The sequence below is a fragment of the Schistocerca cancellata genome, chromosome 3 (genome assembly GCF_023864275.1).
Source record: "Schistocerca cancellata isolate TAMUIC-IGC-003103 chromosome 3, iqSchCanc2.1, whole genome shotgun sequence".
NCBI classification, from domain to species: Eukaryota; Metazoa; Arthropoda; class Insecta; order Orthoptera; family Acrididae; genus Schistocerca; species Schistocerca cancellata.
In genome coordinates, this window is record NC_064628.1 from 578,149,609 (window position 1) to 578,173,866 (window position 24,258).

The window sequence follows — 24,258 nt, forward strand, 5'->3', positions numbered from 1 at the left end:
AACAATGACATTTTCACTCTACATGAAAAAATTTATTAATTTTATCACTCAGTGTAGATGGTCATTACAAATTATATAAAATGTAATTCTTATAAAAATAACATATAGTTTCACCTTCTGCTGCAGAACTAACAATGAAGTTCCGTCGTTCTCACATAAATGTTGCTGTCTTCAAAAATATTTATATATGTTTCAGATTAGGTAATTTTTGTTATTATAGTTGATGCTAAAATCTTTTATTCAGCTCAGTTTCTATGAGAAATGTGAAACCTTCTCCGTGACCTGATTAACGTGCTGCAACTCATAGCAAAGTTAGAGATCTCTCTTAAAACTTTACTTTGATCCGTACTTGTGAAGGAACTTATCTCATTCCAGATTTACACTAATTTATCAAACATTTGAGGTCTTTCGACCAATCCACATTGCGAGTGCAGAATTATCAGCTTGTTACTTTCCCATGGTCGTCTTCGTTGGTCCAGCGCACACTGTAGGTAACAACAACCGACTATTCGGTTTTGCCATCTAGTAATTAGAGTCCTAATTTGATCTGGCCAAGTAGTCACCAGGCGAGTTCCATGACATCATACGCAACTCAAGTTTACAAATTCCAACTAACTTTCTGTCTTTCTATTCGAAGATATCATGTCAAATCAATTTGTGGTAGTAGTTGATTTGTACATTGCTGGAAAAAATGCAACATGCTCAAGGGAAAGCTCATTTTATTGATAAATAAGGGGCTAAGAGTACAAGTGATACAAGGGTTTGCTGAAGCAAACTCAGTAAATGACCGCCAAAGTTAAATCACTATTTATAAATTATTTGAGCTATTATCGAAACATCAGTATTTTTTCCTAATGGTCAATTGGCTTGTGTATAGTTGTAGGTATGGTTAGGTATTGTAGTGCCCCTTCATTATTTATATAATGTAATAAATATCCTTATACTTCTTGCATCTTAAATCCTTTTAGAGTAAAACCTGTAGAAGTGCGAAATCATTTTATTTACTGCGCTATATTTTGAAGATCTTTTTAGGCATACATGTATAATAGACATAGTACACTACTTTTCACTATAAAACGAGGATATGTGAGTAATTAAAACTAAATTAATACAACAAGCGGAAAAACAATGGGTACACAGCAAATAAAGTTAAAAAAACAAAACGAAAACTTACTGACGTGGTTCCAACATAAATGAGCGGTTATTCATAGCCACTTTCTCTAATCCCATCACTGTCAGCATGTATAGAACCGTAATCATTTCCGTTTGCGGTATCCCTTGAAGAATTTCCTTGCTGGGAAACACTCGGGTAGCTGTACCATTGTGCATTTTCAGTCTTCCTCGTTCCCTTCTCTGGCCACGTCCTCTTCTTTTTCAAATCTTTCTTCTTACACCCATGGTAACTGCTTTCTGGGAATAGCATATAATGTTGTTGTACAACTCAAAGTGAAGTGGAGAGATGTGGTTCTTCATCTCCCCAAGAATTTTCCAGTCCTCAAATTTTATTTCAAACTTATCTTGATGCAAAGGCTCAAGAAGAGGTATCGATGGCAGACCAGTCTTGGGCCTCGTAAAGTCCGCTTCTATAAATAATGAATGCTTTCACTGCACTGTTAGAGGACTATCTTTGCTGATTCATATCCACTGGTTTACTTTCCTTTGTATTTTGTTTCCTTCTGCGTCTTTAGCAACCTTATGCTCTTTTATGGCATCCATAGCTTTAATTAAAGGAAAGTTTCGTCTTCGTTTCCACTACCGAACGTGTTCTACTGAGCTTCTTCACCACTTGCTTTCTGTCTTGGGGAAGTAACATATGTCTGAAGTGTTTCCTTGCCTTTTCAGAGAGGCCAAGATCTTTATCACATTCCGTATATGTATGTCCAAATTCAGAGACCTTACGATCTATAATGTGCGTGTGCTCATTTAGCCTCGACATGTACAAGCGGTATTTCAAATTACGGCCTATTTAAACATGCATTAAATATTACTATAAGAACTCTTGAAAGCACACAAATTTCACTATTGTTGTACTCTCAAAAAGTTAAATACCCGAACCTTCATTAAGGATTAGCAATTCTCCTCCCGCTCGCCATTTCATCTGGACTAGTTGCATTCTAAATGCTGCCCAGGCACTGGCTTGGAGCTTAAATTTGATCGTCACAGAATATGGCATTATACGGGAAATCGATTGAAGTGATTTTGCTCAGAAGGGATCCACGTTTTAGCTTGCTTGCCAAATGTTTATTTAGATCATTTCTTTTGTGAAACCCCACTTGTACCGCTTGCACTTCCAACCCCTCAAATAATGTGACAAGTAGTTCTTCATTCTAGAAATATATAGTATACGCTAACAAAATCATCAGTTTTGTCAGCCGAAGACTTCTGGCATAGGAAGTCGCCCTCATTTTGACAACAGCCTTCTGAAAGACGACGGAGGAGTGGACAGAGATTCAGGGCACCTTCTTGACCTTGGGGTGGGAAACTGCACCTAGAGGTGGAAGGATCAGCAATGGTTAACGGCTTGACGATGCAGAAGGCAATAGAAACCACTGCACTGAAGGTGCATAATGTGTATCCACAGAATATGTGGCCTATAATTTAGAAAGTGTCATCATGACCTCACCAGTCTCAAAGATTCCTGACCAGTACCACGTTGAGATCTCCGGGAGAGGAACGCAAAGGGGAAAGTGACCATTAAAAAAGACTGAATAACCAAAGGAAGGATAACGTTCTAGGAGGCAGGGCGTGGAACGTCCGAAGTTTGAACGTCGTGGGGAAGCTAGAAAATCTGAAGAGAGAAATGCAAAGACTCAATCTAGATATAGTCGTCCAGTAAAATGAAATGGAAAGAAGACAGGGAATTCTCGTTAGATGAGTATAGGGTAACATCGACAGCAGAAGAAAATGGTATAACAGGAATAGGATTCGCTATGAATATGAAGGTGTGGCAGAAAGTGTCTTACTGTGAACAGTTCAGTGATAGTGTTGTTCTTATCATAATCGACAGCAAACCAACATCGACAACGATGGTTCAGATATACATGACGATTTAGCAAGCAGAAACGAAGAGATAGAGAAAATGTGCGAGGATATTGAACGACTAATTCAGTATGTAAAGGGAGAAGAAAATCTAGTACTCATGGGGGACTGGAAATACAGTTCTTGGGGAAGGAGTAGAAGAAAGGGTTACGAGAGAATATGGGCTTGGTACTAGGAATGAGAGAGAAGAAAGGCTAACTGAGTTCTGTCACAAATTTCATCCAGTAACAGCGAATACTCTGTTCAAGAATCACAAGAGGAGCCGTATACTTGGAAAAGGACGGGAAATAGGGGAAGATAAGATTTCAATTACATTACATCATGGCCAGGCAGAGATTTCGAAATCAGATACTGGATTATAAGGAACATCCAGGAGCATATATAGACTCAAATCACGATGTATTAGTGATGAAGAGTAGGCTGAGGTTTAAGAGATTGGTCAGGAAGAATGAATACGCAAAGAACTGGGATACGGAAGTACTAAGGAATGAGGAGATATGCTTGAAGTTCTCTAAGGCTGTAGATACTGAGATAAGGAATAGCTCAGTAGGCAGTTCAGCTGAAGAGGAATGGATATCTCTAAGAATAGGAATCACAGAAGTTGTAAAGAAAAACATAGGTACAAAGAATGTAACTGCGAAGGAACCATGCATGACACAAGAAATACTTCAGTTGATCGATGAAAAATGGAAATACAAAAACGTTCAGGGAAATGCTGGAATACGGAAATACAAGTCACTGAGGATTGAAATAAAGAGGAAGTGCAGGCAAGATAAGGCGAAATGGCTGCTTGAAAAATGTGAAGAAATCGAAAAGGAACAGGACAGAAAAGTCAAAAAAGTCTTCAATGAAATTAAAAGCAAGGATGGTAATATTATGAGTGCAAAAGGAATTGTACTGTTAAATGCATAGGAGCCAGCGGGTGGGTGAAAAAACTGCGTTGAAGGCCTATATGAGGAGGAAGACTTGTCTGATGTGATAGAAGAAGAAACAGCAGTCGATATAAAAGTGAATATTAGAATTAGAATTTAGAAAAAGTTTTGGAAAGCTTAAGGTCAAATCAGGCAGAAGGGATACATAATCTTCCAGCGGAATTTCTAACATCATTGGGCAACGAAACGACTATTCACATTAGTGTGTAGACTGTGTAAGTCTGGCAATATACCATTTGAATTTCGGAAAAATATCATCCACACCATCCCTATGACTGCAAAGGCTGACAAGTGTGGTAATTATCCCACAATCAGCTTAACAGCTAATACATTCAAGTTGCTTATAAGAATAATATACAGAAGAATGAAAAAGAAAATCGAGGCTGAGTTAGATGACGATCAGTTTGACTTTAGGAAAGGAAAAGGCACCATCGAGGCAGGTCTGATGTTTCCACTGATAATGGAAGCAAGTCTAAAGAAAAATCAAGACAAGTTCATAGGATTTGTCGACCGTGAAAACCATTCTACAGTGTCAAAGGAGGGAGGATGTTCGAAATTCTGAGGAAAATGAGGGTAAGGTATAGGGAGAGACGGTTAATATACAAGGTATACAAAGAGCGAAGAGGGAATAATAAGAGTGGAAGACCAAGAACGAAACACTCGGATTAGAAATTGTGTGAGATAGGGACATAGGATATTGCCCCTACTGTTCAGACTATACGTCGAAGAAGGAATGATGAAAATAAAAGACAGGTTCAAGAGTGGAATTAAAATTCTAGGCGACTGTATGAAAACTAGAACAGAAGAGAATCGAGGCGTCTGGGATGTGGTGCTACAGACGTGTGCTGAAAATTAGGCGGACTGATACTGTTAGAAATGGGGAGGTTCTGGGAAGAGTCGAAGAGGAAAGCAATCCATGGAAAACTCTAACAAGAATAGGTGACAGGATGATATGACATCAAGGAATAACGTACATGGTGCTAAGGGCGCTGTAGAGGCTAAGAGCTGACAGTCATAGGAATACTTCCCACAAACAGCTGAGAGCGTAGGCTGCAAGTGCCACCATGAGATGAAGAGTTTGGCACAGCTCAGGAATTCGTGGCGGGCTGCATCAATCTTGTCTGTATACTGACGACTCAAAAAAAATCTAAAAAATTAAAATAAATTCAAACTCAACGACACACACAGTTAGTAGCAAAGTGTGCCCCAACAGTCGCAACAGTATATAATATATCCTCCTCTAGCGACAAATTTGGCCTGCCTTCTTGCATGCAATTACAAAGGTGCCAAATATCATCCTGCGACAGATCGCCCGAGCGTCTGGCCCCTGAAGAGCAATTAAATTCCTGCTTCACCGGATATAACAGCCTGTCCAATGCACCAGGCACTGCTTACATATCCCGCAGAAACTAGGCTCAGTCTAGCGGTTAGATATCTGTGTCGTGTAGAGTATGGCCAGAGGCTTTTATTTTTGTTTCAGCTGTTTAGTGCCAGTTAGACAGCCAGTGAAGGTGGATGCTTCGGTTGTTGCAGCAACATAGGCAAGTACAGCGTTCATTTGTGAATTATTTTTACGACCTCCAAACTGAGTTGACCTTTTTCTTGACATACCTCTGTGGTAACTAGGTTAATCCTGATTTTTCTTGTGTGTTTGTGTACTTACCAGGCACAGTCTAACGTTTTAATAACTGTGTAATGTAGAGTTCCACCATCTTTAATATGGATAGTAACTGTGACTGCTGCGTTGGTGAGCTTTTGCGCCAGACAATACTGGCTTCAGTGAAATAGTTTGACGCTGTGAGTGACCAGATGTGGAGAGCCGAGGACGTCCGGCACGCCCCACGTGTCCCTCAAATCAGTTCATTACTGCTTATGCCCGGTTTATCGCCCACACTGAGGATGAGTGGGACGTCACCCTAAGGTGATGCAGGCAACGAAGGACTTTATGAGGAGTCGATCAAAAGACCTGATTCGTCTGATGAATAAGGTTAAGGAGCTATCTATGACTGAAAAAGAACCTGAGTCAGATGCAGGTACTTGACCTGTTTTAGAAGAAGCCTCTCTGCTGCATGTTGCAGGTAGTTACAGTGTGTGGGATTGCTAGTTGAGAGCTCCAACGTTAATCTTGTAATGGAGGCCCTCAGGGATACGCCTACCAAGGAGGGGAAGAAATCCAGTGTGCGCTCTGTGTGCATACACGGGAGGAGTCATACAAGACGTGGAACATGAAGAGCACAGGGAGCAACAAACGGCAGGTGCTGGCTTATGTTGGTACAACTGCAAGTCAAACACAGGACAGGGATTGACCTAGGAACCACAGGTCTTAGTAGTAGCTGTGATTGGAAGGAATCAGATCTCCAGGCGCTAATAGAAAGCGCTGTAGTAAGAGAATTATATTCGCATTTGCGAATATTGCTATACTTCGGCTACACTACGCACTGGTGACAATGAAAATCATTGCATGGACCAAGACTCAAACCCAGATCTTCCACCTTACACGATCAGTTGCCTTGAGCACCTCGGTCACCATAGCATGCTCTCTGGACCGACTCAAACTTCCATATGTCACCACTACTGTCTACAACTTACACTCGCACAGATACTGTGAATCCTGTGCAGATAAAGACGTATGATCAAAATCGAAGAACAGTTATTAGCGTTGACGTATGGAAGTTTGGGTCTGTTCTGGGACCGTGCTCGGGTGGTCGAGACAGTCAAGGTGACTGCTCGCACAAAGTCGAAGATCAGGATTCGATTCCCAGTCTATGCACGTATTTCCATTATCACCAATGAATAGTGCAATCGAAGTTTAGCAACATTCGCAAATGTGAATATGATTCTCGTATTTCGTACGGCTGTCTATCACTGCAGTGCCTGTCCCTTCGGACATTTGCAAAGAACATTAGGGCAACACAGGCACTGCATAATGGTGTAGAAAGCACTGAAGCAAAATCGTTATAGATTTTACATAGCAGCATAACGGTGATCAAAAAGGATTGGTCAAATACAACTGGTGGTGGCCTCTTTCTTGCTGTTACAAGTAGTGTATATTGTAGCGAAAGTAGATAGTTTCTATAAGTTAGTATGGTTACTATAAATTAATATTTGGTTGCTCTTACATACATTTCATCTCTGACGATAAAGTTGCCATACAGTTCAAAGACGGCTTGAATCTTGTTTTAGATGCGTACCCCATTCGCACAATTATACTTGGTGCTGATCTCAATCTGCCCTAGATATGTTAGCGAAAATACATGTTTAATATCAGTTATAGGCATAGAACTTCATCCAAAATCGTACCAAATGCTTTCCCCGAAAATTATTTTTAAGAGTTAGTTCAGGAGCACTATCACTTAGAAGATTTGGGAGACAACCTGAGCAGACCTGTTAGATTGTAGCAGATGATGCTGGCATTTAGCGACTAGTAAAGTCATCAGATGATCAAACCCAATTTTACAAAGTGATTTAGACAAGATACCTCTATGGTACGAACAGTGGAAGTTGACCATAAATAATGAAATGTGTGGGATCATCCGCATGAGTATTAAATGAAATCTGTTATATTTCGGTCACAAAATGCATCATACAAATCTAAAGGCTGGTAATTCAACTGCACACCTAAGAATTCCAATTACGAACCAATTACATCGAAATGCACATTTAGATAATGTTGTGGGGAAAGCAACCAACTGACTTCGTTGTATTGACATAACTCTTAAAAGATGTAACAGATCTACCAAAGAGACTCTCTACAATACACTTGTCTGTCCTCCGCTCGAGTACTGCTGTGCTGTATGGTATCCTTGCTAGACAGGATTGACAGAGGACGTCTAAAAAGTTGAAAGAAGGGCAGCTCGTTTTGTATAAACGTGACATACGGGAGAGAGTGCCACGAACATGATACGTGAACTGGAGTGTCAGTCATTAAAACAAAGGCGTTTTTCCTTGCAGCAAGATCTCATCGCGAAATTTCGACTTCCAACGTTGTCCTCCAAATGCGAAAACATTTTGTTGACACCCACCTACGGGACTGTAATAAAATAAGAGAAATAAGAGCTCACACAAATAAGTTTTCGTTTTTTTGGTGCTATGTTATTTAGGAGTGGAAGGGTAGTGAAATAGTGTGGAAGTGGTTCAATCAATCCCTGTCAGACACTTAACTGTGAATTGCGGAATAATCACGCAGATGTATATGTAGAATGAGAGCAAAATGTACAGTATAAATGATGCCCCCTCCTCCCACCAAATGGATAGTGTAATTTTTCCTCCTATCTATGTAATTATGTAGTTATGTAGTTCTCAATTCGTTCGATCAATCAATCATTCATAACAGGAAACCCAATCATAACTCAGTCACTCAAAATGATTCAGAAATTTCACTTATTAGAATGAAATCAGGCGATGATTCTTCTTCTCTGCAGGCTCGTGCTTTGCGGCAGTCTGCTAATCTGTACAAATAAAATACCTCATAATTTTGGGAGCGTTGTATAATCAGTCGGGAAACCTCAGATAAAGCGGATATTTGGCTTTGATGAAGTTTAACCTTCCGAAGAAGTAATGGAGCTCTTGGATCATTAGATGCAGGTTCGTATCCAGTCTTTCGGAAGTTCCCTTCTGATTAACAACTACGTAATATATCGATGAATATCATTAATTCTCAAATGTCAAATAATGTAGAATGGTAGGCCCTACACATCTTTTGTATGAAGGAGCATTAGGACCTTGCCTAGAAAGGCGGTGCGGGTCTCCCGCATCGTTCCCCTACGCTCTGTAAAGAAGCACTTCATTTCACACACACATATATATATATATATATATATATATATATATATATATATATATATCCCTTTTAATCGTACAATTTCGTATCAGTTATCTTTTGTCATAAATCGCAATATTCAGATTACAATTCTTCAAACAAAGCTCAGGATAATCGGTTTTAACAACCACCAGAGAGAGTGCTACAAAGAATAATTATGCGCTCCTGGCATAGCTATTGTATGAAACTACTTTGCGCATGGATTCTGCGAGTATGAAGATAGAAAATCAGTAAACGTCATTCAAGGGTAGAATTGTATCAGAATAATTCATCGAATATAAAGAGATATTACAATAGCCAACTTATTATCGAAAATTTGTCAAAGGCTTTGCAGAAATTGCGTAACCATTGACTAGATTACTAGAAACAGGAGTTACATTTCAGTGGACATCAGAACGTCAAGCAGCGTTCCGAAATTTGGAGGAGATACTGACTTCAGATCCTATACTAATTATTCCTGGTTTTACTTAATAATTTATATCATTACATTATTATTAAGAAATAAAAACTTTGAGGTTCGGTGATGAGAGACCGCAAAGGACCTGGAAGAGCAGCTGAAAGGAATGGACAGTGCCTTGAAAGGAGAAATAAGATGAACATCAACAAAAGCAAAACGAGGATAATGGAATGTAGTCGAATTAAATCGTGTGATTCTGAGGCATCAAGGGATCACCAATTTAGTATTGGAGGGCAGCGCGGAGGGTAAATATCGTAGAGGGATACCAAGAGATGAATACACTAAACAGATTCAGGAGGATGTAGGTTGCAGTAGGTACTGGGGGATGAAGCTTGCACAGGATAGAGTAGCATGGAGAGCGGCATCAAACCAGTCCTTGGACTGAAGACCACAACAACAACATTATTAAATGATGCAAGCGATATAGCTTTGGGCATCATTTTCAATCAGACTGTAGACGTACAAAAATATTCTGCAGCTTGTGTGCCCCATCACTTGAGTAAAGCTGAGCGCAATTACCCTACTACAGAAAAGCGGATGTTAGCTTTGATGATCATATTCCATATTTACATTGCTACCAATATGGCCGTAAGTGTGAAGTCATTATAGTTCAACAATATTGGCACTAAAATATTTGTGAGTTTCAGTATGAAGTACTTCACAAACCTGGTATCAAACACACGAATGTGGATACGCTCAGTTTGCTGTCTTGCAAGCATCGGGATTGAATTAAGTAGATTTTAAAAGGACACAAGCAGTGGATAGAGAATGCCAAGCGTACAGTAAACCACCATAGTTTCTTTATCAAGAAGAGGTACTGTGCAAGGCGGCTAATGCAGACCACTCGTCATCATTCCTGAAACACTATGAACTGAGGTGTTACGACCAGCACATGACGATACTATCAGGATATGGAGACAGGGGAGCTGCTGAAGACGAGACGCAGAATGATTTTGGTGGAGAACACAATGTGATGTTGTGGAGTAATATGTAAGATATTGCATTCCATGTCCTCAGCGAACAGATCTGAGTCAGCTAAAGGTGCAGCTTCATAGATTAGCAGACTCGAAAAAACATTTTAAAAATGACTTGACATATTGGGTCTGTTTCAGCATGTAATAAGTATGTACTAAAGATCATCGACCATTTTTCAAGATACTCTGTAATGATAGCAATACCGGATCAAAAAGTGAGTACTGCACTTCAAGCCATGGTTGACAAATGGATAATTAAGTTTGTTGTACTAGAAACTATAGTAACAAGTCAAGGAACTAGTTTTATATCTAATCTGACGAAACAGTTATGTTGCTTACTGAAAATAACTAAATCGTGTTTTAATCCGTTCCATCCAGAAGCTGATGATAGTATGGGACGAGTCCACAGTACCATGGTGAAAATGTTAATCCCCTACGTGATAGTCACCTTTTGGACAGGGATGTCTATTTAATATGCCTGTTGAGTGTGTACAACTAAAAATCCAGGGTATAGTCGATTCATTATTGCAATATTATTCATTACCAGGAAGAACAAGAGTATCACAGAGTGTACCTCATGAGCTTAGATCTAGGGATAAGTGATAAAGTAGCGGTGTATTTTGTTTAATTTCGTGTTGGATTACATCGATTGATATTATGTTTTTAGTTTTCTATAGTAGTTTTCAGTGAGATACACATTTTTCGTAAGTAGGGGATTCTGGGTAATTTCTTTCTCCTACGTGATGTCGAAGATGACGCCACAATATATTATCATGGCTATAATGTTCTTTTATGTGAGTGAAGCAGAGGTAATTAAAATCCAGCCGTTGGAAAATGGAATCTGGGAGGAAAATCGGAGTTTGCAGAGTATGTTCACAAATATATCTATGGAAACAGTAAAAGGGGAAATGCTAACACATGTACAGAACAGATACCAGGAACTGAACTTCTCCTATCAAAAACTTTGTGCTCAGTTACAGCTCATCACAGAGATTATTCCAGAAACTATTACAAAAGAAAAGAGGTCGGTCAGATGCTGGTGGGAAATTATTAAAAACAATATTGGGGACAGAAGATAACAATGACATCACAGATTTAAATAGTACAATAGGGATAATACAAGAAATGGCAAGGAACACAGAAACCGCTTTTAGTTGGCATATTACACAAATATGGAACAGGGAGTGTCAAGCAGAATGATAAGTATGCACAAAATAACAAGAGTTGCAACAGCATACGCGAGAAACGATCGCAACATTGAATAGACCTAAGAGAGATATTGAATCAGTTATGGACGTTAGACGAGAAGCCGGATTGCTATGCGAACTAGCGAGTAACTTAGGGGGTGCAAGAATGTAAATTGAAAGGGTACAAGAAGCGAAACTCCACGTCGCACATAGACAGATAAGTACAACATTGTTAAAACTACAGTAGTTTCTGTTGGGACTGCAGCAAAAGGAAAAAGAATTTCTAACGGGGATACAACACGTTTTACCATTAGTTAAAAGTAAAACAACCTTCTTCTTCCTTGTTTCTACAGTTCATGTTTATTCAAATCGAGAAAGGCTGTAAATTAACATACAGTTTTCAGTTTCAAGTTTAAATTCTGGTTACCATTGTTTCACAATCCATATGTATGCCAAATGGAAAATTATCGAGAAGTGGATACAAGTGCAAAGTAATGAAGTGTAACTTGTCAGAACAAAGAGATACACATGTTGTTATGTTAATAGGAGCTCTTACAGTTGTGTCAAGAAGTTAGTCACTATTTCTCCCGTTCAGGTGGTTCACACTGAAATTCAGTTGTCCCTAGGAATTACGGAAGCACCAGCGTGTAAGAAAGTAGTATCAATGCCGCAACCATATTTTCTGAGGATTGGCAGTCATAGGTTATATTCGATGTTTTCGTCAGAGACAGTAATAGTAAATTACTACAATAATAATACATTTAAAAGGATGAAAAAATTAGAGGTAAGACAAAGTAGTCTATTAGTATATGGAACCAAGAGTAATGTAGCCGGGAAAAAAGTTTCATCTTCCTGCTACGATTACAGATACCACGATAAATACGAGAACTCGACCAATGTTGAACTGGCCGGAGAAACCTTCTAGTGTGTTACCTATGCAAAACGTAACCTTTCCGAATAAAGCTTTAGATGGCACTCTACCACGGGCAATAAATGAATTTGTCATTGCACAAAGAGGTCAAATTTCTATCGGTCAAATGGCTGTACACAGATAGCAAGAGAAGCGTGAACAAAATATCGTTACAGTCTGTGTATCAACCACTAATGTTATAGAGATACTAGCTTTTCTGCATGCAGTCTCAGAAAGAGAATAAATCGTGCAAAGGGGACAATCGTCCATGAAATTTCTTCGGAATGGTTTCGTACCATTAAGTAAAAGATTTTAGAGTTAATTGTAAGTAGAAGCAAGCTAGAAAAATAGTGTTGAGCTAGGATAAAAGAGCTAAAGGTTGAGAGTAGATGCAAATATGCAAGATAATTAACCAAACAGAGAGAAAAGGATAAAATTCGGGACAAATTTTGTTAAAATGCAGGGGCATGTTACTCGACAAACTAGTAAGGAAGTGGAAGAGTAAAATTTACTATGTTAGGATAGTCAAGTGGAAATATCAAAAGCTACTAGCCAGGATGCGTAAAAATTTCAGTATCGTTACTTGTCCAAGAAGACAGCAACCTTGACACCCATGTGTGCGGCTGTGCGCCAGTTCAGCAGAAAATGGTTGGAAGAGCACAGGCTGACCTGTCTTCCTTACACTCGAGGCATTACATAAGAGGAAGTATGCAGGACACAACAACACCTAGCAGCAGTTTGACTAAGCAGTGAAGACGCGGTAACAAATTCGTTAAGCAACTGAAAACTGCTGACAGTTCCAGAAGAGCAGAAACGAAGTGTCCATTATGAATGACGCCATAGAGCAGAGCCTCTCCTCAGCAGCATAAACACTCCACACCTACTAGCTTCGAACACTCGATCAGTATGATGAATGGGATTCATTTTGTTCGCACTTGATTCTTTGATTATAGTATGATAGCATCTTTTATGTGAGATTGTTCTAGTGTTGCTCTTATACTTGCTGCCTCACGATAAGGCCAGTGACACGAAAATAACATGCTGATCCAAGGACTAAAAGACGTTCAACCACTAGCACAAATCCACAACTTAAAAGCTTATGCAGGAGTCTAGAAAATACTAGAAAAAATACAAAACTTTAAAAGTTTCAGCAATAACATCTCGTCATCAGCCAAAACAGATCCCCACAAAAATTAACACTGGCCCTCTTGTCAGAATACAAAAGGCATTGCCGAAAAATAGGCAGTACCAAAATGAGTACACCACAGGCATTACAAAAGAGTCATTACATAGAGAAAAATGTGGAATACGTGTAGAAGGGCCTATTCGAAGAGGGTGGGTGAGACCTAACATCGTTCGTGTGACAGGAAGATGGGGCGTTACGTAGAAGTTGGTAACACAGCCTAAGTTCGTTTTCCCTCACCTCAAGCTGTTTTTCCTCCAGCCAATGCATAACCGGTGAACTGGCAGTTTTTTCTTCTGTCACTCCCACAGAACTCCTTGGTGGCTACAACTCTTTCCCATGAGCCTCAGTGACTATCAGAAAATAGCCTCTGTTCCAGTTTGCTGCAGCAAAGAGAGTGTATCCTAAAGCCCCTATACCATTTTTCCCGTGGGTGTATTTGTTGAAAGGAGAGCACCAAGCGAATTGTAGTTGATTAACATCTCCAATGGTCTTACCTCATCTTCTCCACCAGCTTCAGAATCACGAATAATTCAGCGTAGTACACTGTAGACACATCTGGTAAACTATCCAGGCAGCATGAACACGAGAAACTGCTGGACAGTCAAGGGAGTCTACCTTTTTCAAGTCCTTGATATTCACTGATTTAAAACTGACGTTTTCAACTTAAGTACTACCAAAAAATCCTACATATCATTTACGGAGAGATTCATATTAAAATTAGTTCTCTTTAAATCTGTTCTGGGGCTTGTGAGAAGAAAAGGTGATGGTTTACACCACATATGAGGTAGAACATTACTATCCTCGACATACATTTCTAATTTATGGCTCATTGCAGGGATCCAATTCATTCGATTTTTCTCTAGTAGTACATCTTTAAGTTAATAATTCCGCTTCACAATGAGAAATTTTCTTTATTAGTTGCTATACTAAGTACACACTGACTTCAACGTGGTAAATTTTGCTAAGTGACGTTGAAGTGATGAGTTTCGAAACCCGTACGCTATCTCCATTATGTAATAGTACGAAGCTCCTTGACTGAAGGCGAGAATGTTATTAGAGCTCTGGAGTTGTATTCATCAATAGGGGATTATCATGGCCGACCCGCTACTGCGACTAGCCTATGTCGTTGATATCTTAAATTAGTTTAATCCACTTCATCAGAGTATTATTGACGTATATTCGGGAGGGGTATTGAAGATCCCATTCGACACGCTTGTGAAAATTGATCACCACTTTGTCAGTAATGAACTAGCAGTTGTTACAAAAGAGAAGCCTTGGATTACCCAGCAAGAATCCAATCCACTCACTTTTTTTCGCAGCACCGTTTTTAGTCTCCTTTTGCTAAGGAAGAAAAAATTATTTCAGTGGGTGGTCGGTGTAAAGGCAGGAGGAGATAAATAAATCCAGAGGAATAAAAACCGCAAATAGCTGTATATAAGATCCTTTATGGGACCACAATTGGTTTTGTAGCTTATAAAACTTCTTCAGGTGGATACGTGATTAAAAAGAGGTTAATTTGCATCTATGTACGTTACCTCAATCCCAAATGACGGGAATGTCAAATAAATATACGTTAGGCCATATTAGAGCCAGTTGTGAGGGTGGATAGAAGACCCACTACCTGTTGTCCAAATGATAGTAACACGCCAAGTAAGCGTACTGTCTAATTTTAAATAGACTGAATGGTGCCATCAACATCCCTCGAAAATCGAACTGGATTTGAGGATTAATAAATGTTAAGCGAGTCATCAACTTTCAAAAACACAAAATCGATTGTATCCAGACATCAGTCTTATTTAAATGGAATACTTTTGTTACAGCAATAAATTGGAAACAGTTCCAATAGACAAGTGTTAACGATGGTTCTCGAGCATTATTCCTTCATTATAAGGCAAATTCAGGAACTGCTAATCACCTCCAAAACATGGAAATCACCTCCAGAGTATTCCCTATTTCTGAGCCCTGTGCTAAAACCACTTCCCTGGTACCTGGCTGAAATATATGGACTAGTAGTGTGCCTCTTCATAAGGTTACCAAGTATAGTACTGTCTCCGTGATGCAAACTAGCACCGTTCCATTGATTCCAACCAAAAAATTTTGGAAGGCACCTCTGGGTATCAGACTAATCTCAGAACTGACAACATCCCCCCAAATAGTCCCAGTTTGAAATACCATTTCCCCAATGATAGCGGTAGACTTCATTGCAAATGAATTGCACTTGTCTAAGGATCCACTCTGTCTGCTTGTATTCGGAATAAAACATGCTAAATAACAATGAAGTTACACAGAAATTGCAAAGAAAAATAAGAAATTCGGAATTAGTCGGTTACTAACCTGTCACCACAGTAGAACAGCATAACTCCAAACGGTATCGACGCAAATCGGCTGATAGAATAGAGCTTGTTGGGGTACATCCTCTTGTCGCACACCCAGTTCGCCTGTGAAGCGGCAGTGGAGCTGAACCAGGTGTCGTCGTATTCCCATTCGTGGGTACAAGACATTGTCACATTTTCATTTCCAGGCGTCTTCATAAGGCACTTGCTGTATCCTCTTTCGTCTCTATAAACACAAATAATTTTAATCAACAGGCAAAAACTCTTTGTGCTTCACTTCACCTCGTGTGGTTTGTGTACAAAGATATCAACCATTACGTAAAGGGTTACACTTGAGTCATTGTGCATATTTTCGACTTCCATTGACTAAACTAATTATGTGGAATACTATGTAGTAGACGTATAAAATTTTTCCACTGTCATTTGGTTTTGAATTCTGACAAAACACGGAAAATACAGAAGAAACATAGAAAAATAGGGAAAATAAATATATGTTTCGGCCACCTACTGTTACCTGTACGTTGACGTATTTCAACGCCTTTCGTATTTTGTTCGTAAATGAGATGTGTGGATGAAGCTTGGTGCACAATGTGTTGCGTAATTTGTTGGTGACTAGATATCAGCTTCACTTTATCCAAAAATCGCTCCTGCCGAATCAGTTGTTAATGTTCGATTTTAACTGTCTCAGGCTTTTCGAAAATTATACAGATCCTTTATTTGTTATTTTTACATTTTCACTGTTTCGCACCCTAGATGAGCGCCTTCGTACCGATGTAAAACAGAATAATTAAACCCTCATTCTGTAGTAGTTTGGCAGTAAATCAGAAAAGAAGAAAAACCAACATCAAAAATCAATTCAACATCATTGTGCTTCTTCTAACAATCTTAAAATTAAAAATACACAAACGAATGCAGAACTCTTCTGATATTAATTGGACTAGTATGAATAAAACTGTTCACAACCAAACAGGCCCAAGGTTCCTATTTATCATATTCCTTTTTTTTTACTGAAACCTCTGGTACCCATGTTTTCAAACTTCAGCGATATGCACAAGTTGTTTATTGTTGTTATGTAAGGAAATAGTTCTCAAGACAATCCTTTATAAATTTTCATAAACTATCATTGCTCGAGTTTTAAATAAACCAGGCCCATTTTGTACATTGTTTCTCCATAATACATTGACAATACTAAGGTAGACAAGTCATGGAACAAACTAACTGACACACTGCAGCTGATAAATATGAGTATCGGTACGCATTTTCGAGATAAAACCAAGATTTTTCATAGTTAAATCTCACTCATTATGGCCATTGAATTAAAACATTTATCTCTAAACCATATAACACGTTTCTTAAGTCTTCCTGCACCGCTAGTCATTGTGGATAACTTTTTATTTAAAATTATCCACAGTGTAACCAACAAGAAACCAAAACACCACGTCGAAATTATGCACGTACCATACCGCACTTTCTTTTAACTTTACAAAGACTTAATATTATTGTAGTTCACTATTTGAGTATGTATTTGTGAATGACTTTTTCTTTTGATACATTGAAAATCCAGGAGGAAAACGTTCAGAACATTTTAATTATGAAAAATAAAGCGCAATGTTTCAATAGGAAACTCCAAAATTGCTTCTGGCTTGCTTGTCTCACTTAGGTTTTGTTAGACTTCATTAAGTCTATTAGTATCTCAATTTCTAATTATCGTACAAGTCTACTTTTGTAGATAGAGAACTGCACTACATTATGAGCAATATAGAATGTAAATATTAAACATATGTCTCCACAAGAAGACGCTGTGTTTGTCCTTTTGTGGTATAGGCTGTTTTAACACGTTCCTTCCTTGCAACTATTTCTGACCTTGTTACGGAGAATCGCGTATTTTACACCGAGTAAAACACCATTTGCACATTGCCTACGTTATTTTGTCACCAACATACAAAAACACCTCTTCGTAGGATGTCTACGGGCAGAGTGTGTTTAATTACATAAAAAATATGCGTCCAAGCAAAATGACAGTTTTACTGTTAATGTACAGCCAATACAACAAAAGATCCTTCGTCACTTACTCTTCAACATTTTAATATACTCTGATGATCCAAGACATTACCATTAACTGCTTAATAGCGTGTTATTCCACCTGTGGAAAAAATGGCTGTGAGCACTATGGGGCTTAACATCTGAGGTCATTATTCCCCAGAACTTGGAACTACTTAAACCTAACTAACCTAAGGACATCACACACATCCATGCCCGAAGCAGGATTCGAACCTGCGATCGTAGCAGTCACGCGGTTCCGGACTGAAGCGCTAGAACCGCTCGGCTACCGCTGCCGGTCCACCTGTCGAACGTGATACTGCAACTATTCTGCGTGCCGTGGATCCTTAGTATGTTGCAAAGGTGTACGATACCATATGTCTACGTATAAGTCACGCAGTTCACGTAAATTGCTGGCCGGTGGTTTATGGGTCCGGAGATGGTGTCGCATGGCGTCCCAGATAGGTTCCTTCGGGTTCAGACCAGGCGCATTTGGCAGCAAATACATCAGTTATCATGATCCTCAAACCACTGCAGCTCGATTCGGGCCTTTTGACATGAGAGAAACCGTGGCAGTCGGGATGGACATCAAGCAAGATAGGATGTATGTGGTTCGCAATAAAATTTAGGTAAATCCATAATTATGGAAAGTGGCAGGCTAATGACTTTTCAAGGTGGTGTGTAGAATCTACGAGTTTCGCGACATTCCATCAGACTTGCGAAAAACATCATTCACACAATTCAGAAGACAGCAAGACCTGATAAGTGCGAGAACTATCGCACAATCAGCTTAACATCTCACGCATCCTAGCTGCTAATAAGGATATACGTAAAGAAGAATGGAAAAGAAAATCAAGCATCTGTTAGACGTGCATCAGTTTGGAATGATCTGACGTAGAGGCACCAGAGAGGCCGTCCTGCCGTTGCGCTCGATGATGGAGCGAGACCGAAAAAGTTAAAAAACATTCATAGGATTTGTCGACACAGAAGAAGTTCGAGATTGTAAAATGGAGCAAGATGTTACAGATACTATTAAAAATACGAGTAAGCTATTGGAAAAGGGAGGTAACATAGATTACGTACCCAGAGAAATAATATGACTAGAAGCTAAAGAACAGAGTGATCGGTTAAGAAAGGGTGTAAGACAGGCATGTAGTCTTTGCCCCCTACTGTTCAAACTGAGAAAGAAATTTTTAAAAAAGGTTCAAGGATGAGATCAAAATCCAGGGTGGAGGGATATCAGTTATATGTTCATTGATGACGTTGCTATCCTTAGCGAATATGAAGAACATTTACGGGATATGTTGAATAGCACGAGCAGTTTAATGGATTGAAGTAAACTGAAGAAAGACCAAAGCAATGAAAAGCAGCAGAAATGAAGATAGCGAGAAACTGAACATCAAGATTGTTTATCACGAATTGGACTAAGTCAAGGAATTCTACCACCTTGGAAGAAAAATAACCCACGACGGACAAAGGAATGAGGACACAAAAAGCACTGTACCCCGGAAAAAGGGCACTCCTGGCCAAGATAAATATACTAGTATTAAACATAGGCTTTAATCTGAGCAAGGAAATTCTGAGTACGTTCGTTTGGAGTGCAGCATTGTATGGCAGTAAGTCATGGTCTGTGTGGACTGTGGGAAAAAAGGAACAGAAGAAACTCGGATCATTTCAGATGTGGCGCTATAGAAGGTTGGTTGATTGGTAATGAAGTTCTCCGAAGAAGCGGTAAGACATGGAACATATGGAAAACACTGACATTAAGAAAGGACGTAATGATAGGACATGTTTTAAGACATCAGGAAATAGCTGTCCTCGTAGTTGGCGGAGTTTTATAGAGTAAAAACTGTAGAGAAAAACAGAGAATATGATTAAAAAAAACAACCAGAATGCGTCCATGGCGTGGTAGGTGTTTCGAGTAGCCGTTCACCTTGATGACGGCGTTTCCGGAACCGACCCTCGACAAGCTACAACAGGAAACGTGTCTGATCCGACTGGGAGACTCGTTTCCATCGATTCACGGCCCAATTTCGACGATCTCATGTCCAATGCAATCTTAACTGCTGATTTCTCTGGTTCAACACGGAACACTTGAGTGTTGACTGTTGAGAAGCCCTATGTTTAGTAATGTCGATCAACGGTGTGCTCTGAAACACAGCTGCCGTAGCCTTACAGTCTTTCAAAATCTCACAGTTTGTTGCCACATTCAGTGATGAGGCGTTGACGCCCAACACCTTGCGACTACCTGAAATTTCACAGTTCTTCAACCACTGTCCACAGATGCTAATGAATGTATCACGTGAACGGTCGGTTAGCTTCGCCGTTTCCGAGTCTGTCCTCTGTCAGAGGATTTCCCTATTTGCGGCCTGCATCGACTCTAGAACAGTTCCCCAAACAGAGCCTTCACAGAACAATGTGCTCGTCTGGTTTCAGATTCCGCTGTATACGATTAGGAAAGTGAGTGGATATAATCTGTGTACAATTTCAATTTTACGTAGTCCGTATACGTGTGTCAGTCGATAAAGTGTCGTGCGAGACGTAACTTTCTTTTTTATGAAGCGAATTTCAGTGTTCTTGTTCTAATGAATAAGTGAGAATGTCGTGTAAAAAGGTCGTTTTGTATAAAATATTATTGATCTTCTCTGGATGATTTGGTTGATGGATGACTGCCCAAAATGTTCCTTAGTCTGAAAGTTGAGAGTATAGTTTGGAGGGGGTCGCCCGTTATTCCGCCAAAAAGATTGTTTTGAAGGTTCAGGCCCCATGCGTTTGTCGGCTGCCATCGGCCACGCTTCTCAAACACACAAGGTGGCCGGAAGTGTGCTGGTGCACCAAACTGTCAATTTTATGTTGCCTAATAGTCTGCCACAAAGAGCTACCATTAAATAGGCCATAACTCTCGTCGATCATGCTCGTTATGCGCGATCTACTAGTCAGTCTCTTGCTTTGGGTAAATCCAAGTAATTTGACTGTGTCACATTAACTTAATTTCGTGTCACCTGTAACCAGTAGGTGGTTGGGAAGCTTGAGCTTGGTAGAGAACAGAGTCGACTTGCTCTTTTTAGGATCGATTTTCGCCTTCCAGACATTGCACCAGTGGCTGATTTTTCCCAGATGTCTCATCCCTAGAGACAGCGTCCTCGACTTGCAGGGCAATTTCCTCTCCCACATACGTACTTTTCTTACGACGCCATGCACCCGAAACACTACGTGGTGATGCTCAATCTCGCGGCTGTCCATAATCTTTTCGATTGGCATTGTATGTGGCAATCAATTTCAATAGCAACCTCGTCGACTGCGAAAGGAAAATCGAAAGCAGAACTACAACTCAAGAAAATATAAGCCACCTAAGATGAAAGTTTAGCAGTTCTAAATGAAATTATCACAAAGCAATCAATTGCATTGCCGTCTGCTTCATTCATCTGTAGACTACAGTAAGCAGATTTCACATTTGCGAGTAGGTACGCAGTTATCTTTCTCAGAGGGAACGAAGTTTGATGGGACAGGCAATTTATAGAATTATTCTAGACCTCTTTTTTGAATCATTGGTCCTCTGACTGGCCTGATAAGGCCCGCCACGAATTCCTCTCCTGTGCCATCCTCTTCATCTCAGAGTAGCACTTGCAATCTAGGTCCGGAATTGTTTCTGGCTGTACTCCAAGCACTGTCTTCCTCTACTATTTTTATCCTCTTTAACTCCCTCTAGTAGCACGGAAGTCTTTCCCTCGAGCCTTAACAGATGTCCTATCATCCTGCCCCTTCTCCTTATCTGTGTTTTCCAGATATTCCTTTCCTCTCCGATTCTGCGCAGAGCCTCCTCATTCCTTACCTTATCCGTCCACCTAATTTTCAACATTCGTCTGTAGCACCACATCTCAAATTCTTCGATTCTCTTCTGTTCCGGCTTTTCCACTGTCCTTGTGTCACTACCATACACTGCTGTATTCCAGACGTATATTATCAGAAATTTCTTCCTCAAATAAACGACTGTGTTTGATAATACAAGACTTCTTTTGTCAGGTATGCCCTTTTTGCTAGTTCTTGTTGCTTTTTATGTCGACAAATCCTATGAACGTGTCTCCATTTTTCTTCAGTCTCGCTTCCATTATGAACCGCAACGTCAGGAATATCTTGCCCCGTTTTACACTGTCCCTTATCATTTAGCTACCATATAGCAGATCAGCAACTGGAAGCAGTTAATTCCATAAATTATCTGGGAGTAGGCATTAGGAGTGATTTAATGGAATGATCATATAAAGTTGATCGTCGGTAAAGCAGATGCCAGACTGAGATTCATTGGAAGAATCCTAAGGAAATGCAATCCGAAAACAAAGGAAGTAGGTTACAGTGCGCTTGTTCGCCCACTGCTTGAATACTGCTCAGCACTGTGGGATCCGTACCAGATAGGGTTGATAGAAGAGATAGAAAGATCCAACGGAGAGCAGCGCGCTTCCTTACAGGATCATTTAGTAATCTTGAAGGCGTTACGGAGATGATAGATAAACTCCAGGGGAAGACTCTGCAGGAGAGACGCTCAGTAGCTCGGTACGGGCTTTTGTTGACGTTTCGAGAACATACCTTTACCGAGGGGTCAAGCAGTATATCGCTCCCTCCTACGTATATCTCGCGAAGAGACCATGAGGATAAAATCAGAGGGATTAGAGCCCACACAGAGGCATACCGACAATCCTTCTTTCCACGAACAATACGAGACTGGAATAGAAGGGAGAACCGATAGAGGTACTCAATGTACCCTCCGCCACACACCGCCAGGTGGCTTGCGGAGTATGGATGTAGATGTAGATGTCGAACACGTTTTTCCCGGTCAACAAATACTATGAACATGTCTCCATTTTTCTTCAGTCTCGCTTCCATTATGAACCGCAACGTCAGAACTGCCTCTCTGTTTCCTTTACCGTTCTTAAAGACCTCAATTAGTAGGAAAGTTAAACAGAACAGGCGAAAGACTACATCCTGTCTTAAACGATTTTTAATAGGTGCGCTTGGTTCTTGATCCCTTACTCTTACTTTTTCCTCTTGTTTCTTGTACACATTGTATGTTTCCCCGTCTTTCCCTATGTATTACCCCTATTTTTGTCAGAATTTCGAATATCTTGCCCCGTTTTACACTGTCCCTTATCATTTAGCTACCATATAGCAGGTCAGCAACTGGAAGCAATTAATTCCATAAATTTGAGTCCTCAGCAGGTAGGAGGTATATTTAGATCAGAGTTGGCCATTTGCTTCAGGGTCCGTCCTTGTGTTGTTCACGGATTGTGAGACTATTTGCACCACAGGTTCAGCTTCAAGATAGTGACGAAAGGGAGTCACAATACTTTTCTGGGTAAATCATCGTTGCGCGATTTTGCGTTCGTATCCTTATTTCTGGCCTGAAGAGCTGTCTTACTTGTATCTGGGTATTACTAACAACTTCATGCGCTTCAGTGTATCATATAAACGAATGCTACAAAAAATTTCACACGATTTTAAATATTGTATAGTTGTGTTTAAACTTTCTATGCAACTTTTTGATATTAATATGGTCGTCTTCTTTTGTTTTCATGCGGTTGATTGTTAGGTAAAAATTATGTTTGGCCTTTTTTACTATCTTCCAGAAGTGTCTTCAGGCCATAGTACATTGCCAATTACAGATCTTGTTTTTTTTTTTTTTGTCCAATGTCCTTAATTAGTTTTCCTCGTGCATTCTTTATGGCATTTTTTTTTATTCTACTAATATCACAATGAAGGGTCTATACATGTGTAGGTGTTTAACCCATCGCCGGCTGGAGTGGCCGTGCGGTTCTAGGCGCTACAGTCTGGAACCGAGCGACCGCTACGGTCGCAGGTTCGAATCCTGCCTCGGGCATGGATGTGTGTGATGTCCTTAGGTTAGTTAGGTTTAATTAGTTCTAAGTTCTAGGCGACTGATGACCTCAGAAGTTAAGTCGCATAGTGCTCAGAGCCATTTGAACTCGAGCCATTTGAAGCATTTTGTTTAACCCATCGGTCCCTTGCCTCTTTGATAGTCCTCTTCTCTGAGTTACTGAAGACTTCTCCTTTGCTTTGTTGAAGACTTCTCCTTTGGTTATCCTCGCTGCACATGATATCTTTTGTACCGTACTTCAACGCCATGCCTCAGAAACCTGATGTCTTTTCCGCCCTGACTTCCTTACTATCCACCTCTCCGAGCCACATATGGCTACACCCCATACTTTTGTGCTACTGTTTCCTTGTCGTTAAACGAATATTTTTCATTTATTATTATATATTTCCAAATTCCTCTGATGGACATTTAAAGACATTCTGTGTTGAAATATCAACTGAAGGTGTGTCTAGAATGTCACAAAAGTCGTCGTAATTAATAAATAACTTTGACTG

At 39.9% G+C, this 24,258-nt stretch overlaps 1 protein-coding gene across 2 annotated transcripts in view; it reads right to left on the minus strand.

The window, feature by feature from the left end:
* Positions 1-24,258, minus strand: part of LOC126175431 (solute carrier family 22 member 7-like) — a 101,779-nt gene that overhangs the window by 49,782 nt on the left and 27,739 nt on the right. For both annotated transcript variants that reach the window (XM_049922228.1, XM_049922229.1), the window contains exon 3: positions 15,839-16,063. In XM_049922228.1, coding sequence (XP_049778185.1) covers positions 15,839-16,063 — 225 coding nt within the window. The remainder of the gene's footprint in view (positions 1-15,838; positions 16,064-24,258) is intronic.